The sequence below is a fragment of the Phoca vitulina genome, unplaced genomic scaffold (assembly GCF_004348235.1).
Source record: "Phoca vitulina isolate PV1807 unplaced genomic scaffold, GSC_HSeal_1.0 scaffold2, whole genome shotgun sequence".
Classification (NCBI taxonomy): domain Eukaryota; kingdom Metazoa; phylum Chordata; class Mammalia; order Carnivora; family Phocidae; genus Phoca; species Phoca vitulina.
Genome location: NW_022589705.1, coordinates 68,467,860 through 68,494,341, shown reverse-complemented (window position 1 = coordinate 68,494,341; position 26,482 = coordinate 68,467,860). Strand labels below are relative to the sequence as shown.

At 42.3% G+C, this 26,482-nt stretch overlaps 1 protein-coding gene across 2 annotated transcripts; it reads right to left on the bottom strand.

Moving 5' to 3' along the window:
- Positions 1-2,862: 2,862 nt before the first annotated feature.
- ZMYND12 (zinc finger MYND-type containing 12) lies at positions 2,863-26,463 on the bottom strand. 2 transcript variants are annotated; one of them, XM_032431410.1, is made up of 8 exons: positions 26,264-26,463; positions 17,215-17,356; positions 15,882-16,053; positions 8,978-9,147; positions 6,327-6,449; positions 5,980-6,091; positions 4,517-4,662; positions 2,863-3,357 (listed from the first exon to the last, which is right to left on the bottom strand). In XM_032431410.1, exons 1-8 carry the CDS (start codon positions 26,371-26,373, stop codon positions 3,232-3,234), a joined length of 1,101 nt encoding a protein of 366 aa, XP_032287301.1. In that variant the 5' UTR covers positions 26,374-26,463; the 3' UTR covers positions 2,863-3,231. The 2 variants fall into 2 exon arrangements, with proteins under 2 accessions (XP_032287301.1, XP_032287310.1); XM_032431419.1 differs by lacking the exons at positions 15,882-16,053; positions 26,264-26,463 and having other exon boundaries at positions 17,215-17,308.
- Positions 26,464-26,482: the final 19 nt, after the last annotated feature.

Sequence of the window (26,482 nt, the reverse complement as noted above, 5' to 3'; positions counted from 1 at the left end):
TATTTTATTATTTTTTAAAAGATTTTAATTTATTTGACAGAGAGAGAGAGAACACCACAAGCAAGGGAAGCGGCAGAGGGAGAGGGGGAAGCCGACTCCCCGCTGAGCAGGGAGCCCAATGTGGGGCTTGATCCCGGGACCCTGGGATCATGACCTGAGCCAAAGGCAGATGCCCAACCAACTGAGCCACCCAGGCACCCTTATTCTTTTCATTTTATATGAAAACCTTCAAAGGACACAAAAGTAGAGAAAATAGTTTAGTAAACCACCCAGATTTTAAGTTACCAAAATTCTCGGGGTGCCTGGGTGGCTCAGTCATTAAGCGTCTGCCTTCAGCCAGGTCATGATCCCAGAGTCCTGGGATTGAGCCCTGCATCGGGCTCCCTGCTTGGCGGGAAGCCTGCTTCTCCCTCTCCCACTCCCCCTGCTTGTGTTCCCTCTCTCGCTGTGTCTCTCTCTATCAAATAAATAAATAAAATCTTAAAAAAAAATAAATTACCAAAATTTTCTATTTTTACTGCATCTACTCATTTATTTTCTTTATGCATTTAAAAAATCCCACACACCACATTTTTTCTCCCCTGCATTCTCCAAGAGTGTGCATCTTCTTTTTTAAAATTTTTAAAGTAGGCTCCACACTCAGCGTCCAATGCAGGGCTTGAACTCACAACCCTGAGATCAAGACCTGAGCTGAGATCAAGAGTCCGATGCTTCACCGACTGAGCCACCCAGGCGCCCCAGCATGTATCTTTTTTAAAAGAGGACACTTCCTTATGCCTTTACCACGTCTAAAAAAACTAACAATAATCCCTTGGTACCATCTACTTCCCATTCTATGTCGAATTCCCCTAGTCGTCTCACAAAGAACTCCATCTGGCTCCTCTCTGGACCAGCGTATTCAATGGGGCAGGAGGTGCCTGGGAAAGGGTGGTGACGGTTTCCCCGCCCTCCTGACTTTGGCTCCGGCACAAACCGTGCCCACAGCAGAGACACTACTGGAGGGCCCCCCGCTGGCTACAGACACCTTCCCAAGCTGTTGGATCTTGGGATTTCCTCTCCTCGAGGAACAAGCTGACGAAGCCCCCTTCTATTTCCCAGGCTCCCGTGGTTGTCCCCCGAGACCCACGCAGCCTCCCAGCTGCTGGCCTCGCCCAGCTGTCACGGTGGCGCCCACTCCGCTGCGGGTTCCCTCTTTCACCAGCCTCGGGGAATCGCAGCTCTTCAGATCTCCCAAAGAGCCTGGGCCTCTTCATGTGTTAGAAAATTTGGGTTGCGTTCCTCCTGGGATACGGGACAGAACATCTGACATTGTGTCACCTCTGAGGGCACAGCCCTGACGAGGGACATGGGGCAGCTGATGCCCCGCCTGCTTAGAGATTTTAAGTAAGGACATGAAGACAATTGGTGAAGACAATTGGTGAAATCTGGAATGAGGTCTCTCTTTTATTATCTGGTAGTGTCATATCCATGTTAATTTCCTGATTTTGATGATTGCACTGATGAGCACATGTAAGAGCATGTCCTTGTTTTTGGAAAATACACATTCAGTGTTGGGGGTAAAGGGGCATCAGGTCTGCAACTTACTTTCCAGTGGTTTGGAAAACAGTGAATATATAGAGAGGAAGAATGATAAAGCAAATGTGATAAAATGTTAACACTTGGGGGATCTGGGTGAAAGGTACAAGGGGATTTTTTTGCAAGAACAGTCTGGAGAAATCTGAAATTATCGCAGCTTCCTCTGCTGGGTTCCTTTGGTTTGGGGGCATTTCCTTGTCTCTCCTTTCTTCCGCAGGTGATCTCCTCTATTTCCCTGGTGTTCTGCGTGGTACTCTCAAATTTCTCGCTTGAACCTAGGCTTCTTTTCTTAATGCCAGATTGCACGCCCTTTTCATCTCTCCTGGAATGTCTCACCAGTTCCTCAAACTCGCCCTGCCTCAGTCTGAATGCACACTCTTCTCCCTTCACAGACCCTCTCCTCTTCCAGGGCTCCTTGCCTGAGTGTGCCACGCTAACGGCTTGCTCAAACCAGAAGAAAGTAAACCGTGACTCCAGCACTCACTTTGGGCTGCTATCTTCCTCATCCCCCACGTACATTTTTGTTTCTTGTGGTGAAACTTGACGCTTGAACTTGGAATGGCCTCTTGTCACTGCCTTGTTCATAAGATGTTCTAGGGGATCTACGATCCTTACAAAGGTTTGCAAGCAAAGCACAATAATTTTATGATATATAATTCTAGGCTTATAACCTGGTTGCAGTAGTAACCTTGTCCATATGCTTTTAAAGCCTGCTAGTGTTTATTTAAGTATTTGTTAGCTACTGAAACTGTATGTTTGTGTGGGCATATATTAAAATATATTAAAATATTTATCTCCACCACATTGCCATCAATATTGATGAATATCAAAGACATACTTTTTCTATCAAATTGATGACATGATCTGTCATTGAAGTAATGGTTCATTATCTTTTTTTGAAGTATTTACTTTGTTAAACGTTTTTCATGACCTGTTATTCTTTTTTTTTTTAATTGTATTTATTTGTCAGAGAGAGAGAGAGTGAGAGCATGAGCAGAGGCAGGGGAGAAGCAGACCCCCCACTGAGCAGGGAGCCTCGATCCCAGGACCCTGGGATCATGACCTGAGCCGAAGGCCGATGCTTAACCAACTGAGCCATCCAGGCGCCCCTCTAGTGTACCATTTTAATTTCTTTGTCGCTTTGTAACTATTTTTCAGAGTAATTTTCTTAGTGATTGCTCTAAGAACTATAATGGACATTTAAATCACAATCTACCTCACATTAAGGCTAACTTAATTCCAGTAGAATGGGAAAACTTTGCTCCAATATAACTGTATCCCCCACACCCTTCTTTGGCAAAGGCCTACAAAATGTGTCACTGGGTGGCTTCTGGTAAACATGATAAACTATTTGTGGTTTAATTACAAGTACCGTATTAATGAGCTGACAGCACATTACTCAAAGTCATACAAAGTCACAGGAAGCCAAGTGCAAAGGTCATGATAAAGATCAGTTTTACTGATGTCTATGCCTAAAGCTCTACATTTCCTCACATATTCTGTGCAAGAATAAAAACATGGCTACATGTGCAGGCCCAGGGGAAAAGAAGGGGAACTTCAGCAAGTCGTAGTACCTCAAAGCAGTTGTGCAAGCTGGAATATATTAGACATTCAGTAGCCCCTTGAACAGCCCCCTGATGCCGAGTTCATGGGTCACTAAGTAATGGGGTGAGCTTCTTCAGCTGAGATAAGACTTAGTAGTTCTTCAATGGTGTTTTGTTCATGGACACTGAGATGCTGTTCTTTGGCTAGATTGAAGGCTCTCATGGCATATTCTTGTGCCTGGAATAGAATTGCAGTTACAAAAAGAAATTGTCATAGGAGAGCTTTATGTGGGGAAGCCCCATCTCTGCTCAACCCAGAAACACGGGAAAGGACCTCTCCGCTTCTCATACCAGCCACCGAGCTCTTGTTGGAAATTTGGGAACACCCACCGGGTCCTTACAGCTAGCCACACATGTGCTGGGTGGGGCATGGGGGACCAGAAAAACCCACCTGGCTTGACAAAGTAAGTAAAAATTAGTACACCTTCTTAGCAGAGTGAGATCTCTATGGGATCTTCGTCAGGACCCTCTGAACCAACCCTGGGAGACAGAGAGATGATAGGGGTCATCCTGGGGGCCATGTGGTCCAGAGTTTTCACTTGGACAGAGGTCTCACAGGACATCATGGGACAGCCTCTGGGTTGGCTCTTCTTTCCCTCCCTTCTTCTCCCTCTCTTCCTTACTTCCTCCCTTCCAATAAATATTTATTTAAAGATTTTATTCACTTATTTGACAGAGAGAGAGAAAGAGCGCACAAGCAGGGGGAGCAGCAGGCCTCCCGAGGAGCAGGGAGCCCGATGCAGGACTCGATCCCAGGACCCCAGGATCATGACCTGAGCCGAAGGTAGACGCTTAACCAACTGAACCACCCAGGCATCCCAGGAAATCCTAAATTTTCTATGACACCCACACAGAAAGGCCTCCTCCGTCAGCCCTCCCTCCCTCTCTCTCTCCTTGCCTGCTTTTCTTTTTCTTTGCAGCACTATTCACTATCTGAAATTATATTACGCATTAAGTGTTTCCTTGTTTATTGTGACTTCCTCTCCTCCAAAAGAAATTGGGCAAACAATGGACCCTCTCTGTGCCTCAGTTTCCTTATTTGTAAAGTGGGAATAATACAATACCTACTTCATGAAACTGGCCTGACAATTACACAGGAGAGTTCATGTGAAGTACTTAGGCTAGTGATGGGCATGTCCCTAGGGAAGAAGACAATGCAATTTCCATGATGCAGGTTGGACTCCATAAATGAGAAACATCTCGAGCATCCAGACTGTTTTGAAGTGAGGGCTTACTCAGAGGGCAAAAGCCAGTGTAACTGGGCAAAACACAGCCAAATTCAACTAGAGGAATTTCTACCCCCATTTTAGACATGGTGCTTTTCTGGGGAAACTTGCCTTTGAAGAATTCATCATCAGGTAGTAAAGCATGAACAGGGTTTTCAGAACAAAGATAGTTTTCTGGGGGGCTGTGTTAGATGTAGATTCTCGAATGTTCCAGATTGAAGTCAGGATCTGAATGGCTTCTGCTTCCTGGGCTTCATCTGCAATGGAAAGGAAGGAAGTTGGGACAAAGACACAGGCCCTGGGAGCTGCAGAGTCTCCCCTCAAGGGTGAGCACTGAGCTGTCAGGGCACCGGCCTGCGGCACAAAGCAAACAGCAGGAAGCCCGGCAGTTCCAGGCAGACCCCCACAGGTCTCAAGGTAGCTACGGTTTCTCTCGTTCAGAGTCCTGAACTCTTGATTTCTTAGGCCTCCAAAGCAGGAAGCTGTCATAGTGGGACTCCTTGGGTCCCACTCAGCTTCAGCTGGAGAGCAAGAGCCCCCGGGATTTCTGGCAGCCAGCAGCTCAATCCTCTCCCAAATCCAAGGGTGCTTGAGCACCTTGGACTTTCTGCTTCCCACAAGTGAGTTTGTCTACTCTTCCTCCCAGCAGCTTTGGGTCTTACTCTAGTGACCCTTTATTGTCTTATTATGAGTTATTTGGGGCAGGTGCTTATAAGCACTCTTTACATACTATGCTTAGAGAAAAAGACAGAAAGGACATACACCATAACGCTAAGGTTGGCTGCCTTTGGATTTCTATGATTTCCAAGTTTTCTGCTTTAACATAAACCACTTTTATAATGAAAGAAAACTCAATAAAGCTATTCATTTTTTAAAATCTTGGCTCAAGACCTCTCCTCCAAAAAGTCTTCCCTCTTCAACACCATCCAACTGTCCTCACCTCTTCCTCTGGGACTCATCTTATAATATGATGTGTACTTGTAGGAACTTCCTTTTATTTCATCTAGGGTCTATCCCATCAACCACACTGTATGTGTCTTTGGGCAGAAACTAGGTCCTCTGTCCATTTTTATTATATCTTAGAGGGCATGATGCTGTGCAGCGCCACCCAGCACTCACCCTTTGCTGAGTCTGGGGACAGAGACATGGATGACACTCAGCTCTGCCACTGAGAAGCTCACTGTCCAATAAAGGAAGAGGAGAAGGCACCAGAATAAATGAGCAGTGTGACTTCTTCAGAAGAGTTTACCCTGGTTTATGTGCCTTGGAGGGATAACACATCAGAAATGGAGGCTCTGCAGAGATCACGGGGGGCTCTGGTAGGTCTTTCTCTCTCCAGATCTGTCCCTTATGAGCCCCGGAAAGGCTGTGTGTGGTGCCAGGGCTCTGAATTCTTCCCAGCACTGGTGGAATCTCTTTGATTCCCCCATCTCGGTGTCCTCATCAGCAAAATACAGAAGATGGCACTGATGTGCTCCATGACAGGGACAGTGGCTCTTCCTCGTGGGGACAAGGCCTATGGATTAGGAGGGGTGAAGTCCCTGCTCTGCTTTCCAGGGAGAGCTGCCACTTACCCAAGCCAGTGTCCGTCTCAAATCGTTTGCCCAGTAAGTCTACCTGCTGGATGCGAGCCCGTGAGAGCACTTGGTAGCGATCGTTCAAGTATTTACTCCAGATCGCAGAGACCTGTTGGGAAAGCAGACGCAATCTGAGCAGCAGGCCAGACCTGAACCGAATCTATTTTGCTAGTGGAGAAACAGGAAGAAAGGAAAGTGAAATATATTATGTATCAGACCATGTGATCTTGGGCAAGTCATTTCATCTCTCTGTGCCTCAAGTTTCTCATGAATAGTCTGGCGACACCAGTCGTAACTTAGAAGGCCGAAGTACCAAGGCTCAACTCCCATATTCCCCAGCTCACCTTGGTGTACAACGTGTCCGCCAGGTCCAACTTTTTAAGGCCATGGAAGATATTAGCCAGGTGGAAGTAGCCCCCTGAGGTCCTGATGTCCTCTGTTCCAAATGCACAACTGGCAAAATAAATCTATAGCAGAAGGAAGAATGGGGTGCTTTAGTTCTCCTTGTAAATTATACATCTGATAAAGAACTTGTACACCCAGAATTTGTAATGAACTTTTACAACAGCCCAATTAAAACTAAAAAATGGGCAAAGGATCTGAATAGACATGTCTCCAGAAAGATACACCAATGGCTAATAACACATGAAGTGATGCTCAACATTATTAGTCATTAAAGAAATGCAAAATAAAATCACAATGAGATACCACTTCACCCGCACTAGGAGGGCTCTAATCAAAGAGGCAGAAAACAAGTGTTGGCGAGGATGGGGAGGAAAACGACCCCTCACACACCGCTGGTGGGAATAGAAAATGATGCAGCCTCTATGAAAAGCAGGTTGGCAGTTCTCAAAAAGTTAAACGGTGAGTTACCATATGACCCAGCAGTTCCATTCTTAGACTACACCCAAGAGAAATGAAGGCATGTGTCCACACAAAGACTTGAACACAAATGTTCAGAGCAGCATTAACATAACAGCCAAACAGCAGAGACATCCCCAGTGTTCATCAAGTGATAGATGGCTACACAAATGGTGTATTTCCAGATGATGGATACTACTCAGCAATAGAAGGAATGAAGTATTGATATGACAACATGAATGAGTCTCAAAGTAATTATGCTACGTGAGAGAAGTCAGATGAAAAGACCACATATCGTTCTGTTTATATTAAATGTCCAGAGAAGGCAAATCTACAGAGACAGAAAGTGGTTGCCTGGGGTGGGGAGTCGGAAGGAGAAATGAATTGCAAATGGGTGTGAGGGGCTTCTGGGAGTGATGGGAATGTTCTAAAACTGGATTGTGCTGATGGTTGCACAACTCTGTAAGTTTACTCCAAATCATTCAATTGTACACTTAAAGTGTATGAATTTTATGATATGTATCCATGAAGATATGGATGGGTTTTTTTTTTTTTTTTTTGACAGGTAGGCTGAAGAATCTGAGCCTGATCTATATCTTAACTGTGTGGCCCAGCTCAAGACAGAACCTGTGCCTCTGCTTAATTTGTTGTAAGTGAGAGTACAGAGAGAAAACACAAATGAAGTGTATTAGTCAGTCTCCTAGGTGGAAATAGATGGCACCCTCCAAGTACTTCCCGAAGATAGTTTAATGAAAGGATTATTTGAAGAGACATACAGAGGTTAAGGAACCAACAAGAGCTAATGAAACACCAGGGACTATCAACAGCAAGAAACTATTACTGTCCTGACTCCTGAAAAGAAAGCGAGAAAGCAGGGTCACCAGGACGCCCCCCCCACCCACCCCCGAGAGCGAGAGCTATGGGAGGAGGCCACCTGCCAGGAGCTGTGGCCCTGGAGGAACACTGCCCCTGCCAGAACTGGGATGGAGCAGAAAGGCAGCAGAGAGAGTAGATACCCAACCTCTATCTCTTCCCAACATCCACTCCTCTGCCATGCCTCTCGCTCTTTAAATCCAACAGAAGCTGGAAAGCAATGGATTCTGGGTTGTGTAGTCTGTAGAGGTCAGCCTCCCAAGGCACAGTAGAGCAGAGAATGGATTTAGGGTGAGGGGATATGGAGACTAACCAGCACAAGAATGTTTGCAGTGGATTTATGGACATTGTGCAGTGGAGGCAACCAGAAGGAGGGTTGCCCAGTGGAGAGGCTGAAGAGAGAAATAACTGGTGCTGAGACTGCATCTTGACCTTAACCTCATCCAGATTTCAGGCTCAAGAACTTTTCTCTCTGGGCATATTGTCCACTACTGACATCCTTATAGAAACCTCATTAAATTTTGGAAGAATGGCTCCATCATCACTCTCATCATCATCTTATCTAACATTTGTATGCAGTTTTATAGTTTATAAAGAACGTTCATATATGAACAGTTCATTTAAACTTAATAACCACACTCTGAAGTAGAAGCATTGATGTTATATGTAAAATGATAGCAAATTGCTGCATATACAGTGTCCTATTATCTCTTCAATGACCCAATGAGACACACACTATTTGATGATTTCTGTCTTACACTTGATGAAAGAGGTGAAATAATGTCCACTATGTCCAAGAGTAGAAGTAAAGCCCTTCTCTTAACCACTGTGCTGTTCTACCTTTATTATCCTCAGAGAAATCGGGCTTGGAGAAGTGACATGACCTGGCCAAGGATGCACAGCCAGGAAGTGGAAAGGCTTGAACTCAGGTTGTTAGAACTGTGTTCTTGCTAATATCTCACCAGTCAGTTGTCAACAGAAAGTTTTAGAGAAATGTTCAGTGAAAAAAGAACAAACAAGGGTGCCTGGGTGGCTCAGTGAGTTAAGTGTCTGCCTTTGGCTCAGGTTATGATCCCAGAGTCCCGGGATTGAGCCCCACATCGGGCTCCCTCCTCAGTGGGGAGTCTGCTTCTCCCTCTGCCCCTCACCCCACTCATGCTCTCTCTCAAATAAATAAAATCTTTAAAAAAAAAAAAGAACAAACAAAACTAAGCATAGCTGTTCTCAGAAACATTCAGGTGTTATAATTTAACTTGTTTACATCATTGGCCAGATGATAACGGGCTTCCTCATAGTTTTCCTTAGCTATATAGAGAAGTCCCAGGTTCCGATGCAGTAAAGAGTGGGTGGCATAACGACATTCAGTTGATTTGAGGACTGTCCACTGGGCTTGGGATAGATATTCCTCAGCTTGGACAATCTGGCCTAGACCTGTCCAAAAGAAGTAAAGAAGGTTATAATTCATATTCTGGCCAGAGGACACATGATGAAATGTGAGTCAGTGCCCATTCACTCATTTTTTTATTGACTCAAACATTTATTGACATATAAGAACTTGCACATAAACATTCATAGCAGCCTCACCATAATAGCCAAAAAATAGAAACAACCTAAATGCTCATCAACTGATGAGTAGATACACAAAATGTGGTCTGTCCATATCCATGAGTGGAATATTATCCAGTCACAGAAAGGAATAAAGTACTGACATATGCTACAACATGGATAAACCTTGAAGACATTTCACTAAGTGAAAGAAGCCACACATAAAATGTCACATATTGTATGATTCCATTGATATGAAATGTCCAGAATAGGTAAATCCATAGAGACAGAAGAATGATGGCCAGGGACTGTGGGGAGGGAGAATGGAGTGTGACTACTAATATGGGTATGGGGGTCCATTCTGGGATGACTAAAATGTTCTGTAGTTAGATGTAGTGATGGTTGCACAATCTTGTGAATATACTAAAATCACTGAATTGTACTTTAAAAGAGTGAAGTTTATGTATGTGAACTGTATCTGTTAAAAATATATGTATATGTATACTTAATATTTTTTATGTACCAGGCCTTGTGTTGAGAGATGAGGATTCCAAGATGAATCAAAGCCATTGCCCTTGAAAAATTTACAGCTGGGTTCAGGGAATGCATGGGTGACAATATATTTATAACACAGTATATAAATGCAGCAATAGTAACATCATAAGGTTTGGAAGTGGCAGAGAGTAGCAGGTGTTTAATTCTATGGATGGGGTGGAGAGGGACAATGGAATGGGGCGAGGCGAGGTCAGTGCTATGGACCGAATGTTGTATCCCCCCAAAACACATAGTTGAAGCCCTAATCCCCAAAGTGATGGTATTTGGAGGTGGGGCGTCATTTGGTCATGAGAGTGGAGCCCTATGAATGGGATTAGTGTCATAAAAGAAGAGATACAAGAGGGGTGACCCCTCTCTCTGCCATAGGAGGATAAATGAGAAAGTGCCTGTCTCCAAGCCCAGAAGTGGGCCCTCACCAGACACCGAATCTGCTGATAACTTGATCTTAGACTTCCAGCCTCCAGAACTGTGAGAAATAGCTGTTTATTGTTTAAGTCATTCAGTCTGTGGTATTCGTTATAGCAGCTGAACTAAGATAGGAAAATCTGAGCTGAGTTTTGAGGATGAGTAGAAGTTTTCCTGACAGATAAGGGAGGGCGGGCACCTGGGCAGAGGTAACACAGATGCAGAACCACGGAGATGTGAAATAGTGGGCTGTGTGTGGAGAACCATATATGGGTCTGGGATACCGGAGCCCAAAGTGTGAGGGATCAAGTGGCAGGAAATGAGGCTAAAGAGGTAGTCAGGGGACAGGTCATGGAGGGCTGGAGGACTTAGTAAGTTGCGCCAGGGAGCTGGATGCATGTGGATAAAAACTGGAGGATTTCCAGAAAGGGAGAGAGAGTTGGGATTTCGATTTAGAAGGATCCCCAGGAGCCAGGGTGGGGGAGGGACGAGAGGGGAGGAAGTAGAGTGAAAGACTCACTAGAGGACTTTGGAAATAGTTCAGGCAAGGACTGATAAGAGCCTCAACTAAGGCAGTGAGTGAAGATGGAGCAGATACCTAAGAGACATTTAGGAGCTAGAATGGACAACACACGGTTACTAAGTAAAAGGCACCTTATTTCTAATATTCAGATACTGTTGACACTTAAAACTTCTTGTTTGGTTGTGAAGATGCATAAAAGCTTCCTGCTTCCCTGCTTGCCTCCTAGGGAGGCTGTCAGACCTGGATAGAAAACTACTCTGCCAGCCTTCTGCAGAGCAGGAGGTATGCTCTGGGTGCGAGGCATTTCCTGTGATGGGTGCTGCAGCAGAAATGGTGCCAGGAAAGGTCAGGGGACGAGGACACAAACCCCTCATAAGTCAATCTTCTGTTCTGCTTGTCCTTCCTCCCAGGCCTCGCTCATATGCAGGCATTACTTATTCTAGCGGTAATCATAGGTCACTGAATTAAAGGAGAGCTGAAGAAGCAATCGAAGGGAGGAAACACGGAACTTCTCTTGACTGAAGTTCAAACTAAAATGGGAAAATACTAGATTAGAAGAGGCGGAGGCCCGGGATCCTGGCTCATGCGAACATGGCAAGTCACATCTTCCATCTGGATTTTCTCTATAAAATAAGAGCTTTAGACTGAGCAAATGCCTCTTAGCAAAGGTTATTTAGATGGGGAGAAAACTGGCAGAGGGCACTGACATCTACTGGAAACCGTCATCTTCATCGTGTAGTCTCCCTTCAAGAAGGCAATGCCAAAGAAGGAAGGCCCCGAGGCCAAGCTGAACAGCAACTAAAGAAGCGTCCCAAAGTACTTGGGAGAAAAAAAACTTGAGCCCCCAAATCCAGAGAGCGGGTATAGTGAGGTAGGAGGAATGCGCTGCTCCCAGCAGGTCGAACTGAGACTGGCTGGTGAGTGGGTAAGTTTAGGCATGCCTTCTTCTACATAGTGTTTGCCTCGACAAGTGTAGGGATGGAGTGGATGTACTAGATCCACAAAGTTGCTGAAGGAAGTTAGACTATCCTAAAGGGTCCTGTCACTAGCGTATGGAAGAGAAAGAGAAAGGATAGCCAGTTAAGGAGTAAGGGCTCTTGTCTGCAGGGTGAGACAAAAGGCCTACTCTGGGCTAGCGGCTGATCTGAGAGACATCAAGGGGGAAGATTTTGGAAGGTTAGATGACGAAAGTAAAGGAGCACAGAACAAAGCAGTCATAGATAATCATCTGTGAGGCTGGGAGGTACCCAGGGGAAGGAAAGGGAATTCACATTTACTGAGGGCCTGCTATTTGCTGTATGCACAGTATGCTAGGCCATTTGCATCTGTGATCTAACTCTGCCAACAACCCTGTGAAATAAATATCCGAGGAGGAATGTACAGAGGAGGAAACTTCATTCATTCATTCAATCACACATTCATTTAATTTAGAACCTCTATCACTTTGCTAGATGCTCAGTGCATACTAGTGAATGAAACAGACATGATCTCTGACCACAAGGGGCATATAATAAAGGGAACTAGATACACAATAAACAAAGAAAAATAAAATGCTATGAAGGAAATGAACAGAACACAGTCTTCCAAAAAAGGAGGAAGAAACCTACCTTGATTGGATGATTAGAGAACCCTTTCTGAGAAGGTGATATTTAAGCAGATACCTGATGATTGAAAAGAAACCAGCTATATATAAGGGAGAAAAAAGCATTCCAGGCAGAAGGAAGAGTATGTGTAAGAGCCCTTAGTAAGAAGCTTGATACCTAGCATCACTCAACCAGTAAAGAAAGAGTTGGAGGGGTCCCTGGGTGGCTCAGTTGGTGAAGCATCCAACTCTTGATTCCAGCTCAGGTCATGATCTCAGGGTTTTGAGATAGAGCCCTCTGTTGGGCTCTGCACTCAGCAGGAAGTCTACTTGAAGATTCTCTCCCTCTGCCCTTTCCCCCACTTGTGTGTGCACGCGTGCACTCGTGCTCTCTCTCTAAAGTAAGTAAATAAATTAAAAAAAAAAAAAGAGTTGGAATTTGAACCCAGGTTCCCTGATTCCAAAGTGCTGACTAGAGTGGGGGAAGATGAGTAAGGTGGCTCTTTGAAGTGTTACTGAAAATATCATCTCTAGTTGATTAAAATTCCAAAGTTTTACCAAAAAGAAAAGAAAAGAAAAAAGAAAAGGCTAAATACCTGTTATTCTTTCCACTCCAGTCTGGCGGAATCTCTTAGATGAGAAAGAGACATGTGCACAAGGAATGTAATTTATTTAGACTTTCGAAAAGGTTGGCAAGGTTTCAAAGACAGGGGGAGGTATAATGAGAACTTCCATTTAGACGGAACTTTCCAGCTTGCAAAGCACTCTCATGTTCATTACACACAAACTCATTTAATCCTCAAAACAATCCTGTGAAGGGGACTCAGATTCACCAAATGCTTTCACAGCGCCCACCAGATGTCAGGTTCTCTGAGAGCAGTTTTTGAGGACCTCCTCTGTGCTAAGTGCTGTTCTGGGTATGAAGACACTCTGATGAATAAGAATAGGGACATTTCCAGTTCTTCCTGAGCTTATAGTCTAGTGGGAAAAAGAAACTTAAATTAAGTAATCTTATCAATGGATATATAATTATTAGTAGTAGTATTTTGGGTTTTTAAAAAGATTTTATTTATTTAATTTTAGAGAGAGCTTGCGTGCAAGATGGGGGAGGGGCAGAGGGAGATGGAGTGGGGATGAATTTCAAGCAGATTCTCTGCTGACTGCAGAGCCTGATGCAGGGCTCAATCTCACGACCCTGAGATCATGACCTGAGCCCAAATTAAGTCGGGAAAAATCCCAAAATCCCACAGCTAGTAAGTGTCAGAAATGCACAGAATCTGGGCTGTATTTCCTTGTCCAGTGCTCTTCCCAGTAGTTTTTGTGGAGGGACAGGCTGGAGTGGGGAGCCAGACCTGAGAGGGGTGAGAAAGGCATTCTTGCAGTTATGTGGCCTCATATGGGGGAGTCAGAGCCCAAACCAGTGAGGAGAGGATCCATGCAGAAGAGGCAGCCCTGAATGAGGAGTCAGAGCCCATGGAAGGAGAGAAAGGCATCTGCAAGGGGAAAGAGTAGGGTTGGAAATGGAAGATTGGTTCATACAGGGCAACTGATGAAATATCTAAGTACATTAATGAAAAAGGAAGCCAGAGCCAGCATTCTCACTGTCAGAGAAGAGAACTACAGATGCAGAATGGGAGGAAATCAGACTGAACCCTGTGGTAGCGTTGGGCTGAATTTAGAGGTACTGGTAGGGACTCATAGTCATATCTCTATCTATATATAGAGAGAGTGGGAGAGAATGAATTTAGATGTAATGTGTGTATACATTATTACGTTTATACATATTCCCTAACTCTGTCCACCAAGAAGGCATAGGAGCAACCCTACCTCAATAGCAACGCATACGTCTAGTGCACAACTCTTGCCTTCTGAATTCCAGTTTTCACTAAAAAAAAAATCAAGGCTCCTTGGAGGTATGTTCCAGAAAGCAGGAAGGTGATCGAAGAACAATGGGGATGTGTCAAGGAGACATGGAAGCCAGTTTAAATGGGCTGCCACTTGCCAAATCAGGAATAGCCTAAGCACCAAATTACGATAGAAACAGATTATTAATCCATTGACTAGAACAGGGAAGCAAGAGTTCATACTGATATAAATAAATGAATATATTGAAAGTCTGATGGAATGGGATATTTATATAGTTTCAGAATGCTTCCCCATAAAATACTTATTAATTGCGAAAAGGAGGAAGAATATACAAAGAAGAAGCCTGGCAGATATCACCTTAGCAAAGTAACTTAAATGGGTGGCATCAGGAATGGAACAAACTGAAAACATGTGCCAACTTGCAGGATGAGGTGCGAACAACACAGTGGCACTCCCATGACACTCCTGCCAAAGACACATCACCTGAGTCCAGTCGTGAGGAGACGTCAGAGAAACCCAAATTGAGGGATGTTTTATACAACACTTGGCCTTTAATCTTAAAAGTGTCAGAGTCATACAAGTCAAGGAAAGATTGAGAATCTATTCCAGGATGAAGGAGACTAAAAACACATGGCAACAAAATGAAAAGTGTGATTTTGGACTGTATCGTTCTGCTGTTGAGTTGTAATTGGGACGATTGGAGAAACGTGAACTAGATGATAGTAGACGACGGTTGTATGGTGGATATGAAGGAGAACGTCTAGGAAATGCATCAGGCAAGCAACTTACTCTCACGTAGCTCAGGGGAAAAGAGGTTCTTTGTACTGTATTTCCAACAGTTTTGCTTTTTAGAAGTTTGCTTCTTAAAAAAAATAGTGGCTATCAAGATGGATAAAGTGGTTGGACAGTAACTAAAACACTGCAGATGCTCAAAAATGTTAATTCCCCTCCAAGATGCTAATTCTCTTCTTGTAGCAACCACCATGTGGGGTGGAGCTCTGCTGAGTCTCTGCTCCCCACTCTCATCCACGGCATGAGAGATACGGTTCTTCTTCCCTCTCCCATCCACAGGGGCAGGTTCCTATACTCCTGTTTGAGCCACGTGACCCTGACACAAAGGTAGATAAAGGTAAATACCACACTCAAGCTGAGTCAACACAACTCTCTCTTCTAGGAATTTAACACTGGAAATCAGATGCTAATTGTTTCTACTATCCTCCTTAAACCTGGAGGAACATGTAAATTCCATGGAAATTCAGCTACATCTGATATTTTGGGGTAGCTGTCTTTGTGGTAGGCATAGGGCAGAAAAATCTGGTCTGCAGAGATGGTAAATAAAGCAGATGCAGAGATAGAAGCAGAGACAAGACACAAGGCCCAAGAGAGAAAATTTGTTACAACATTCTGATTCTAGGACTTCATGAAGCCTCAATTCCCCTGGGACACTCCAGTGTCCGAATAAATGTCCTCCTTTTGCTTAGGCCAGCTAGAGTGGATTTCTGTCAGAAGTAGCCAAAAGTTGATGACATCTGCTTCCCCACCTTGTGCCAAACTTTACAGCAACACTGCTCTTTTATAAAAGGTATCTTGGTGCCACTGCCAAGGCTGTACCCTTTGGCCACTGATTGAACCCAATTTAGTACTCCTTAAGGGCCCTGGGGCGGGGGGGTCTCGAGTCAATTCACTTACCAAGGCTCGCCTCGGCCAACAGCAGGTAAGCAGGCACAAGCTCTACTGAACTCAGGCCGTGCACATTCATGCGGAAGCGAAGCGAGTGCAAAGCTGCTGGAACAGCAGCTTCATGTTTTCCTTCAAAGAGGTATTTCTGGGCTACGGTGTAGCAGAATTCAATCAAATGCTTCTGTGGAAGAAAAAACTAGACCATCTGAGAGAGTCTAAAGGTAAAAGGCAATGGTGGATATAGGTACACCTGGGTAAGGCCACTATCTAATGAACTGGTTGAGGGCACCTAGTTAACCTGCTTGTATTAAGGTGGACATGAGACCCAAAATAGGTGATATAAAAAGGGAAACCTGGATTGTGAGTTCCTCGAGGTCCAAGAATAAGTGTCTTTTCACCTTGGTTCATTATCAGCATAAAGGAGTGCTCCGTATAAAGTTATTAAATAAATATTATTCTTGTGTTTATAATAAAATTGTAGTTTAGCAAACCATCATGTCTCCGGACATTCTAAAACTTTCTGACTTTCTATTTGAGTCATAATTTTGAGAGAAACATCTTATCTTTCCTTCTGGAGTTATCCTGCTTAGTGAGTATCAGAAATAACTTAAATTCTGCATTGTTCCAAAGCCCTCCTCAAAGTGCCACAACATTTAAATTGATGAATCTGGTGTTCTGAGATTTATGGCTTATAAAACCCTAACTTTTTAAGAATAATTGAGATGCTATCAATGCCATAATAGAAGTTTTTAAATCTCCTTTATGAATTCACCAGTGTATTCATACACCATTTTTTTGACCTCCTACTATGTACCTATGCTCTTATCAACATACTGGGCATATATGGATGCTATGGCTGAATTTTGTTCCCCTCGCAACTCATATGTTGAAGCCCTAAGCCCTAGTACCTAGAGAATGTGACTGCATTTGGAGACAGAGCCTTACAGAGGTGATTTAAGTTAAAATGAGGCCATTAGGGTGGCCCCTGATCCAATTTTACTGGTGTCCTTATAACAGGAAGAAATTTGGAAAACACCAGGGATGCACGTGCCCCCAGGAAACCACACCTGCTGACACCTACCCTTGATCTTGGACTTCGAGGTTCCAGAATTGCGAGAAAAACCATTTCTGTCGTTTAAGCCACCTAGTGTGCGGTGTTTTGTTAGCCCTGGGAACCTAATACAGTGGGTATTCAGCAACTATGTGGAGAACAACTGACTGAGAACATAAAGTCATAAAACAAAGTCTCTGTCCTCAAAGAGGTTCCAGTCTGGGGATCCCTTTGTCCTGGGTGGTCTCGCGGAGCATGTGAGCTAAGCCTGTAGCCCCCCACAGGACCCACCTGCCGCTGCCGCAGCTGCTGCAGCCCGTGCTGCCGCTCCTCCTCTGAATTGTAGAAGGGCATGGAAGTGCGCAGCGGAATCAGCAGCTGACATATCTTCTCGTGGATGCTGCTCCAGTCCGCTCTTTGATGAACCACACCACTGACAATGAAAACATGGACTTCATTATCTTTCCCCTTGGCCTGGCCGAAGATTCTAGTGGCCCCACTTACTGGCCTCACCCTAAAAACTAGAAAAGGAAGCCCAACACATATCAGGCAGGGAACCCAAAGCCATTTCTTTTCTTTTCTTTTTTTTCTTAAAGATTTTTATTTATTTATTTGACAGAGAGAGACACAGCGAGAGCGGGAACACAAGCAGGGGGAGTGGGAGAGGGAGAAGCAGGCTTCCCGTGGAGCAGGGAGCCAGATGTGGGGCTCGATCCCAGGACACTGGGATCATGACCGAAGGCAGATGCTTAACGACTGAGCCACCCAGGCGCCCCACAAAGCCATTCTTAACACAAATCTCTTTTCTTCCATGTGGTTATGTGGTGGTGTACCCATTAGTGGGAGTGGGAAGCTGTTGTTTCTTCAGGCACAGGTCACACTCCGAAGTCACGAAGTCACGTGGTGATGCTGTGGCTGATCTGCTCTTCTGCTTCGTTAATAACATTTTTCTAAGGCCATTTTCAGAATATCTGAACATCAAAGCTGATGTTTGTGAGGGTCTTTTTCTTGGGGAAGGGAAAGGAATTTCCATTTGCTGAGGCTCTAGGAGACGCTCTAGGAGACTGTGTTGCGCGGCTCCGGAGAGCACCACTGACATTGTCTTCTGTGTTCCAGGGGGCACACTCACACGAACACACTAGGGACGGTCCCCAATCCCAGTGGTGCAGCAGGTGCTTTTGCTAGTAACTAACTTTTTGAGAACAAAACAAAAGCTATTATGTCAAAGATAAGGAAGCATAGGAGTGGAGAGCTTAAGTAGTTACTCTAAGCCTATACTCCAGAGCCAGCTGATTTTTAGCTCTCCAGAGGGAAGCACTGTGACAGTTTGGTAGAAAGCTTTTCTGAGTTTTACATACAGATTTAGTATTTTTGAACACTTAATTGGACAGGACCGCAGTCCTACAGAGAATCCACTCCCATTCCTTAAATAATTGCCTCTATGACTGATTCCCAAATCTATTACCTGCTTCTGACCCTTTCTCCAATTATTTTTTTTACACTTTTAAATTGATATATAACTCACATACAATAGAAAATTCACCATTTTAAAGTATAAATCCAGTGGTTTTTAGTATATTCACAAGGTCATAAAACCATCACCCTATCTAACTCCAGAACAATTTCATCACTCAAAAAAGAAACTCCATTTGCTCTAGTTGGTTCTCTCATTCTTTTCTCCACCCACTGGTGCCCAGAAACCATGAATCTACTTTCTCTATGTATTTGCCTGATGAGGACGTTACATATAAATGGAAACAGACAACATGTGACTTTTTGTGTCTGGTTTCTTACACTTAGCATAATGTTTTCAAAGTTCATCCCATTTCATCGCATTTATCAATATTGTATTCCTTTGTACGACTGAATAAATATTCCACTGTATAGCTGTATCACTTTTAATGTTTATCCATTCATCAGTCAGTGAACATGTGGGTTGTTTCTACATTTTGGCTATTATGAATAATGCCGCTTTGAACATTTGTGTATAAATTTTTGTGTGAACACATGTTTTCAATTCTTTTAAGTATATACCTAAGAATGGAATTGTTGGGTCATATAGTAACTCTATGTTTAACTTTTTGAGGACTGCCAAACTGTTTTCCACAGAGGCTGTACCATTTTACAGCCCAGCAGCAATACAGGAGGGGTTCACTTTTTCTAGATCTTTGGCAACACTTGTTATTCTCTTTTTTTTTACTACAGCCATTTTAGTGTGTGTGAAGTGGTATCTCATTGTGGTTTTATTTTGCATTTCCTTAACAACTAATAACGTTCAGCATCATTTCATGTGCGTATTGGCCATTTGTATATCTTCTTTGGAGAATTGTTTATTCAAATCTTCCGTCCATTTTTAAACTGGGTCTTTTATCTTCTTATTGTTGAGTTTTAAGAGTCCTTTACATACTCTAGATATAAAATCCTTATCTGATATATGATTTGTAAATATTTTCTCCCATTCTGCGGGTTGTCTTTTCACTTTCTTGATAGTGTTCTCTGATGCACAGAAGTTTTAAATTTGGGTGGAGTCCAACTAATCTATTTTTTCTTTGGATCCTTGTGGTTTTGGTATCATATCTAAACTGTTGCCTAATCCCAAATCACACAGATTTCCAACTATGTTTCCTTCTGAAAGTTTTATGTTTTTAGCTCTTATATTTAGCTCTTTTTGTCTATGGTGTAAGGTAGGGGTCCAAATTCATTCTTTTGCACGTGGCTATGCAGTTATCCCAGCATCATCTAGAAAGGACCATTCTTTCACCAGTTGAATGGTCTTGGCAACCTTGCTGAAAACCAATTGACCATAAATGTACATACTTATTTCTGGACTCTCAATTCTAGTCCATTCATCTATATTCTATCCTTATGCCACTACCACACTGTCTTCATTACTGCAGCTTTGTAGTAAAATTTGAAATTGAAAAGTATCAGTCCTCCAGCTTTGTTCTTTTAAAAGACTTTTTAACTATTCTGGGTACTTCGCATTTTCATTTAAATTTTAGGATCAGTGTGTCCATTTGTACAAAAATGACAGAATTTTGATAGGGATTGCATTGAATCAATAGATCAGTTTGAAGTGTAATTATCTTAATAATATTAAATCTTCTAAACTATGAATATGGAATATCTTTCCATTTATGTAGGTCTTTCTTTCATAAATGTTTTTTAGTTTTCAGTGTGTAAGTCTTGCCCTTCTTTGGTTAAATTTCTTTCTTTTTTGATGCTACTGTAAATGGAATGGCTTTCCTAATTTCATTTTCAGATTGTTCATTGCTAGCATGTATAAATACAACTGATTTTTGCACATTGACCTTGTATTCTGTAACCTTGCTGAATTCATTTATTGGCTCTAATAGTTTGTTGTGGGTTTTTTTGTAGGTTCTTTAGGGATTTCTCTCTAGAAGATCATGTTATCACCAAATAGATGTACTTTTACTCCTTTTCCAAGCTGGATGTCTTTTATTTCGTTGTCCTGCCTAATTGCCCCAACTAGCATTTTTAGAAAAATGTTGAATAGAAGTGATGAAAGCAACATTCTTGTCTTATTCCTGCTTTTGGGGCGGGGGGAAAGCCTTCAGTCTTTGATCACTAAATATGATGTTAGCTTTGTGTTTCTCTATAGGTCACGAAAGTTCCTTTCTTTCCCTAATTTGTTGTTTTTATCACAAAGGTTATTGGATTTTATCAAATGCTTTTTCTGTATCTATTGAGATTATCATGCGGTTTTTGTCTTCTCTTCTGTTAAGATGATGTCTTAAATTGATATTAGTATGTTGAGACAACGTTGAATTCCTGGGAGAAATGCCACTTGGTCATGATGTATAATCCTTTTTATATGCTGCTGGATTTGGTTTACTAGTATTTTGTTGAGGATTTTTTGCATCCATATTCATGAGGGATAGTGATCTGTAGTTTTCTTGTAATATTTTTGTCTGGTTTGGCATTACAATAACACTGGCCTTTTAAAATGAGTTGGGGACTTCTTCTTCCTCTTCTATTTTTTTGGAAGAGTTTTTGAAGAATTGGTATTAATTCTTTTTAAAGTATTTGATAGAGGGGTGCCTGGGTGGCTCAGTCAGTTGAGCATCTGCCTTCGGCTCGGGTCGTGGTCCCAGGGTCCTGGGATCGAGACCCGCATCGGGCTCCCTGCTCGGCGGGAAGCCTGCTTCTCCCACTCCCACTCCCCCTATGTGTTCCCTCTCTCGCTGTCTGTCAAATAAATAAATAAAATCTTTTTTAAAAAAGTATTTGATAGAATTCACCAGTGAATTCATTTGGTCCTGGGCTTTTCTCTGTGGGAAATTTTTGATTGCTAGCTAAATCTCTTTAGTTATAGATCTACTCAGATATTCTTTTTTCTCGAGTCAGTTTTGTAGTTTGTGTCTTATTTGGAATATATTTCATTTAGGTTTTCTGATTTGTTGGTGTACAATTGTACATAGAATTCTCTTATAATCTCTTATTTCTGCAAAGTTGCTAGCAATGTCCCCACTTTCATTTCTGACTAGTAGTAATTTGGGTGTTCTGTTCCTGGTCAATCTAGCTAAAGGTTTGTCAATTTTGTTAATCTTTTTAAAAAACCAGCTTTTGGTTTTGTTGATTCTCTATTGCTTTTCTATTCTCTATTTCATTTATCTCTGCTCTAATCTTTAATATTTTCCTCCTTCCACTAGCTTTGGATTGAGTTTGCTTTTCTTTTGCTAGTTTCTAAGCGGAAGGCTAGGTTATTGATTTGAGATCTTCCTTCTTTTATAATGTATGTGTTTACAGCTAGAAATTTCCCTCTGAGTACCGCTTTCACTGCATCCTGTAAGTTTTAATATTTGTGTTTTTGTTCTCATTTCATCTCAAAGCATTTTCTAATTTCCCTTGTGATTTCTTCTTTGACCCACTGGTTGTTTAAGACTATTATTTCCATACATTCATAAATTCCTCGTTTCCTTCTGTTATTGCTTAATGTCATTCCACTGCGGTTACAGAACATACTTTGTATAATTTCAATCCTTATAAATTTATTGAGACTTGCTTTATGGTCTAACACATGGTCTATCCTGGAGAATGTTCTATATGTGCTTGAGAAGAATGTATATTCTGCTGTTGGTGGTGGTGTTATCTATAGATGTCTGTTAGGTTTAGTTGGTTTCTAGTGTTATTCAAGCCTTGTATTGCCTTGCTAATCTCCTGTTCATCACTGACAGTGGAAAATTGAAGTGTCCAACTATTATTTATTTCTCCCTTCAATCTAACAGTTACTACTTCATGCATTTTGAGTCTCTGTTGTTGGATACATAAATCATGAATTTTTGCATTTTTATCGCCTATTGTATGTTTTTACTCAACTGTGACTAAGCTCACTGTTTGATTCCAATTATACATATTCTAAAACTGGTAACAATAACCTAGCACAGGGTCAGCAGTTTTTCTGTAAAGGGCCTTATAGTAAATATTTTAGGCTTTGAGACCTACATGGTCTCTGTTGCAAAAATTCAACTCTTTTGTTGTAGCAGAAAAGCAGTCATAGACAACATATAGCTTTGTTCAAGCACTCTCTCTCCTTCCTTCTTCTGGGACAACAGAAATGCAATAAAGTATTTTCTTTACAAACTGCAACTGTATGATATGAAATGATAAAAGCATTAAAAATTTTTTATAGGGAATTATTGTAAACAAATCAATAAAAGCACTCAACAGCCAGGATATAGAAATAGTTGAATTCCATAGGGTATTTATTAAATAGGGGCTTCTTGAGTAATTGTGTGAGCAATGGAAATATTAATTTACTTAACTACCTAGACTTTTGTTCCACTGAGAGCATTTGACATATCTTGCTTTTCCAAATAAAATGAGCTTTATTTATATATTCATGAACTCTTTCCTTATTCGTCTGTCTCACCCATAACACCCAACACAGGATCATGCATAAAGAAGGAGTTGAAAATTATATTTTCAATTAGGGCTCACAATCAAGTAGCCTGTAAGCCAGATGTGCTTTGTTTGGCCATTATCCTGTTTTTAAAACTGAATTTAGATGTCATTAGGCAGGACATTCATTCTGCAGTTTACCACAGATCCTACTGTCTCCTACTATTGAATACCACTTCACTGCTGTTCTCTCTTCCTGGCCAGTGAAAGCATTTTAATTTGTGCTCCATATGTTCAATAAAAGGAAAACTTATTTCAAATTACTCTTATCTATATGCTATGATTTGCTCACCTATAGTGAGCCTCTTTTACTATCTGTAATGTTTCAGTGTGCACTTTAATAAAACTGTCCTTTCTTACAAATATTCAATTCCCTAGGAACATTCTCACAACCCAATACAGAACAATATGTGCAAGATTACACAGAGTGTATAAAACAGATGTATGTATAGGAAAAGAACATAAGGAAATTGATCAAAATGTCAGGTTATTAATCTCTGGGTTGTGAGATTATGGATTATTTCTCTTCTTTATTTTTTATATTTTCAAGTTTTCTACAGTGAGCATGAGTTATATTTACAATTGGGAAAAAACTCTTTTGCAGCAAAAGAAAAAAAAAACTTTCAGAAATTCGAGTTGACTGGCCTTCCTGCTCCTTAAATTGGAATAAGGAGAAAGAATATTTATTGAGTGCCAACTTGGTCTTAGGCATGATGCTACATGCTTTACATTCAACCACAAAAACCCTGTGAGGGAGGAGTATTAAAGCCCCCATTTCTGAGATACAGAACAATTACTTCAGTTTTATTTTATGGAAAAATCTTGAAATTTCCAGGACACAAGCATATAGAAATCTGGAGAAAAGAGGCAGGTGGGCTGGAGGGAGAGAAGAAGGCCTTAAAGAGAATTAAAGGCAGTGAAAGAGAAGAAAGGAAATAATGGTGGATAAGGGCATAGGAAATAATAATTTATTCATGCATTCATCAAATATTTAGTTTCAACTATTTCAAGACACTTTGCAGGAGACTGTAGGGTATATACAGATGGGTTTGACACAAATCAAAAGATAGCATATGTATGACAGTCCTATCCGTATTCAACATAACATCCGGCATTAATGGAACATAAGAAAATTGACATAACACACTTGCCGACAACTGAAATGAAGAAGGGAAATAAGAGTCAAGTGAAGAGTAGAGAGTGACTACAAAGTGAGTTGAGAGGATGAACGCATTACTGCTGGCTGCAGGGATGAAGGCAAGAGGGAAAGAGGTAGATGCTCACATCAGCCAAAGGACTCTAATCTCTTCCCTGAGTGCCAGGCCTGTACTTGAAGTTGTTCACTAGCCATCTCTCCCAAGTGACCTGAAGGCCCTCAAACTCTGTGTCCCCAACCCAATCCATCACCCACCACCACCTCCCTCTATGTTAATAGGTTTACTATCCATTCAGAAGTTCGCTTATGCAACAAATGATCACTGAATGTCTGGTATACGCGACCAGTAGGTTCAGTAAAAGACACAGATATTAAGTAAACACAAAATACAATACAAAAGTACAGGAAAAACGAAGAAAAAGGTGAGACAGAAAAATAAGAGAGGAGTATTTTCAGAAAGACCTCTCTGAAGAAATAACATTTCTGAGAACTAAAGGATGAGAGGGCCCTAGGAAGATCTGTGGTTGAAATGGAGGTTCCCAGCAGTGGGGACAGCCTAGGCAAAGAAACTGAGCGAGGAAAGGACTTAGCAAATCATAACTGAAAGAAAACCTCTGTAATTACATCAAGGAAAAGAGGGGGTGAGCGTGGTGGGAAATGAAGGTAGATAGCTGACCAGGGCTTTGTAGTTTCTGCTACAAATTCTGAATTGTAGTCTAAATGCAATGAAGAAACAGCAATGAAAACACATGCCATCCCTCCCTTCACGGGATATACAGACCTAGTGAGGAATACAGACTATTAAACAACTAATTTCAATCTGTGTCATAAGTTTTAGGATAGGGAATATATAGAGTGCTGTGAGAGCACTGAGGAGGGACACCTAATTCAGTCTGAGGAGGTATATTCACTCTCCACTGGGACCATTGCAACAAATTCTCAATCAGTTATGCAGCCTCCAGGGTCTACCTTCCAATTTACCTTCCACACTGCTACCTGTCCTCTTTCCTTAACACAAGTGAGACCTGGTCAAAACCATCCATGACCTCCCAGAGGATAAATTCCAAACTTCTTGATCTCATGTCACCATTTCGCCCTAACCTCTATCTTCTTGGTTTAAACTCCTCCTCCTACCTATCGCAATGGTTTTTAAACTTTCTTTTTAGTAAGAAATATATTTTATCATTACACACACACATATCCACATAAAACACTAGAAAGTTTCAAGAAACAATTCAAGTAGGATTACTTTGATACTATTTTATTCTTTTTTCCCTAAAATGTTTGTTGATTTATTCATGACCTGCTAATGGGTCTAGTCTGCAGTTTGAAAATCAGTGACTGCTTCGTCCACTACTACCTTCTCTACTCAGCTCTGAACAAACTGTTCTTTCACCCTTTACCCAAGTAGACCCAGATGCCAGGAGTACCCTGTCCTTCTGTCTTCCTTCTTCATTCACCTAGCAATTTCCTACTGACCTTTCAAGAGTCATCGCAAACATTATTTATTCAGAGAAACCTTTCCAGATATTGCCCCAGGCTTCCATCCTTAGAGATCCCAGGAAATAGCACACCCTAAGTGACAGTACTTGTCATGCAGGGTCTATTATAATGACTTTTCAAAAACAAGTTAGTCTGCTCTGGACTAGGTTTCTGGACATCAGCAACTGAGCTGTTTTATCTCAGGTCCAACATAGGGTCTAATGGGAAGCAAAGGTCAGAGGATGTTACGTTGAATAAATGAAAACTCACCTCATTTTCTACTACCCTCCCCACACTCTCACCACCTTGGCTGTGCACTTCTTTCTATTCCTCAAGCACACCACAGTCTTTCCTCTCTCAGAGCCTTACTTTTCCTCAGCATTTCCACAGCAGACTGCTCCTACTTTATCTTCAAATCCTTAGGAGGGCATCTGTCCAACCTCTCATCACATTTCCTTTGTCTTTATGGCATTAATGACTCTCTGAAATTATCTTGTTTTCTTTTTGTTTGTTTGTTTACTTATCTATCTTCCGCATTGATTATGTTAGCTTCTTTAAGGGGCACAGTCCACCAAGTATCCCCCAGTAACTCAGGCTGCTAGAACAATGCATAGCGCACAGTAGGCGGGCAACAAAACCTCTGGTGACGAACGAGGGAGTGGGAGAAGAGGCAGACACAGAAGGCTTAGGGACCTGTCTCGAAGCCGCCTTGACTGTTCCCTGGCAGAGCCGGTGCTACGGCTTACGTAAGGCATCCAAGTGCCACATTTCAGGGCCTACCAGTAATAAGTGACCGTGCAGGCCGTGCACACTCGCTCGGCCGGGGCCTCGCACACCTCGCAGCAGAGCCGGCGCCCCTTGGGCACCGCCAGCGGGTAGATAATGTCCATGTTGCAGCCAGCAGTGTCGGTCTCCAGGACGGTTGCCCGGCGAGGACACGCTGGACGCCGGCGTCACGTGACCGCCATCGGGCAGCCTCGTTCCCAGGATTTCAAGCGC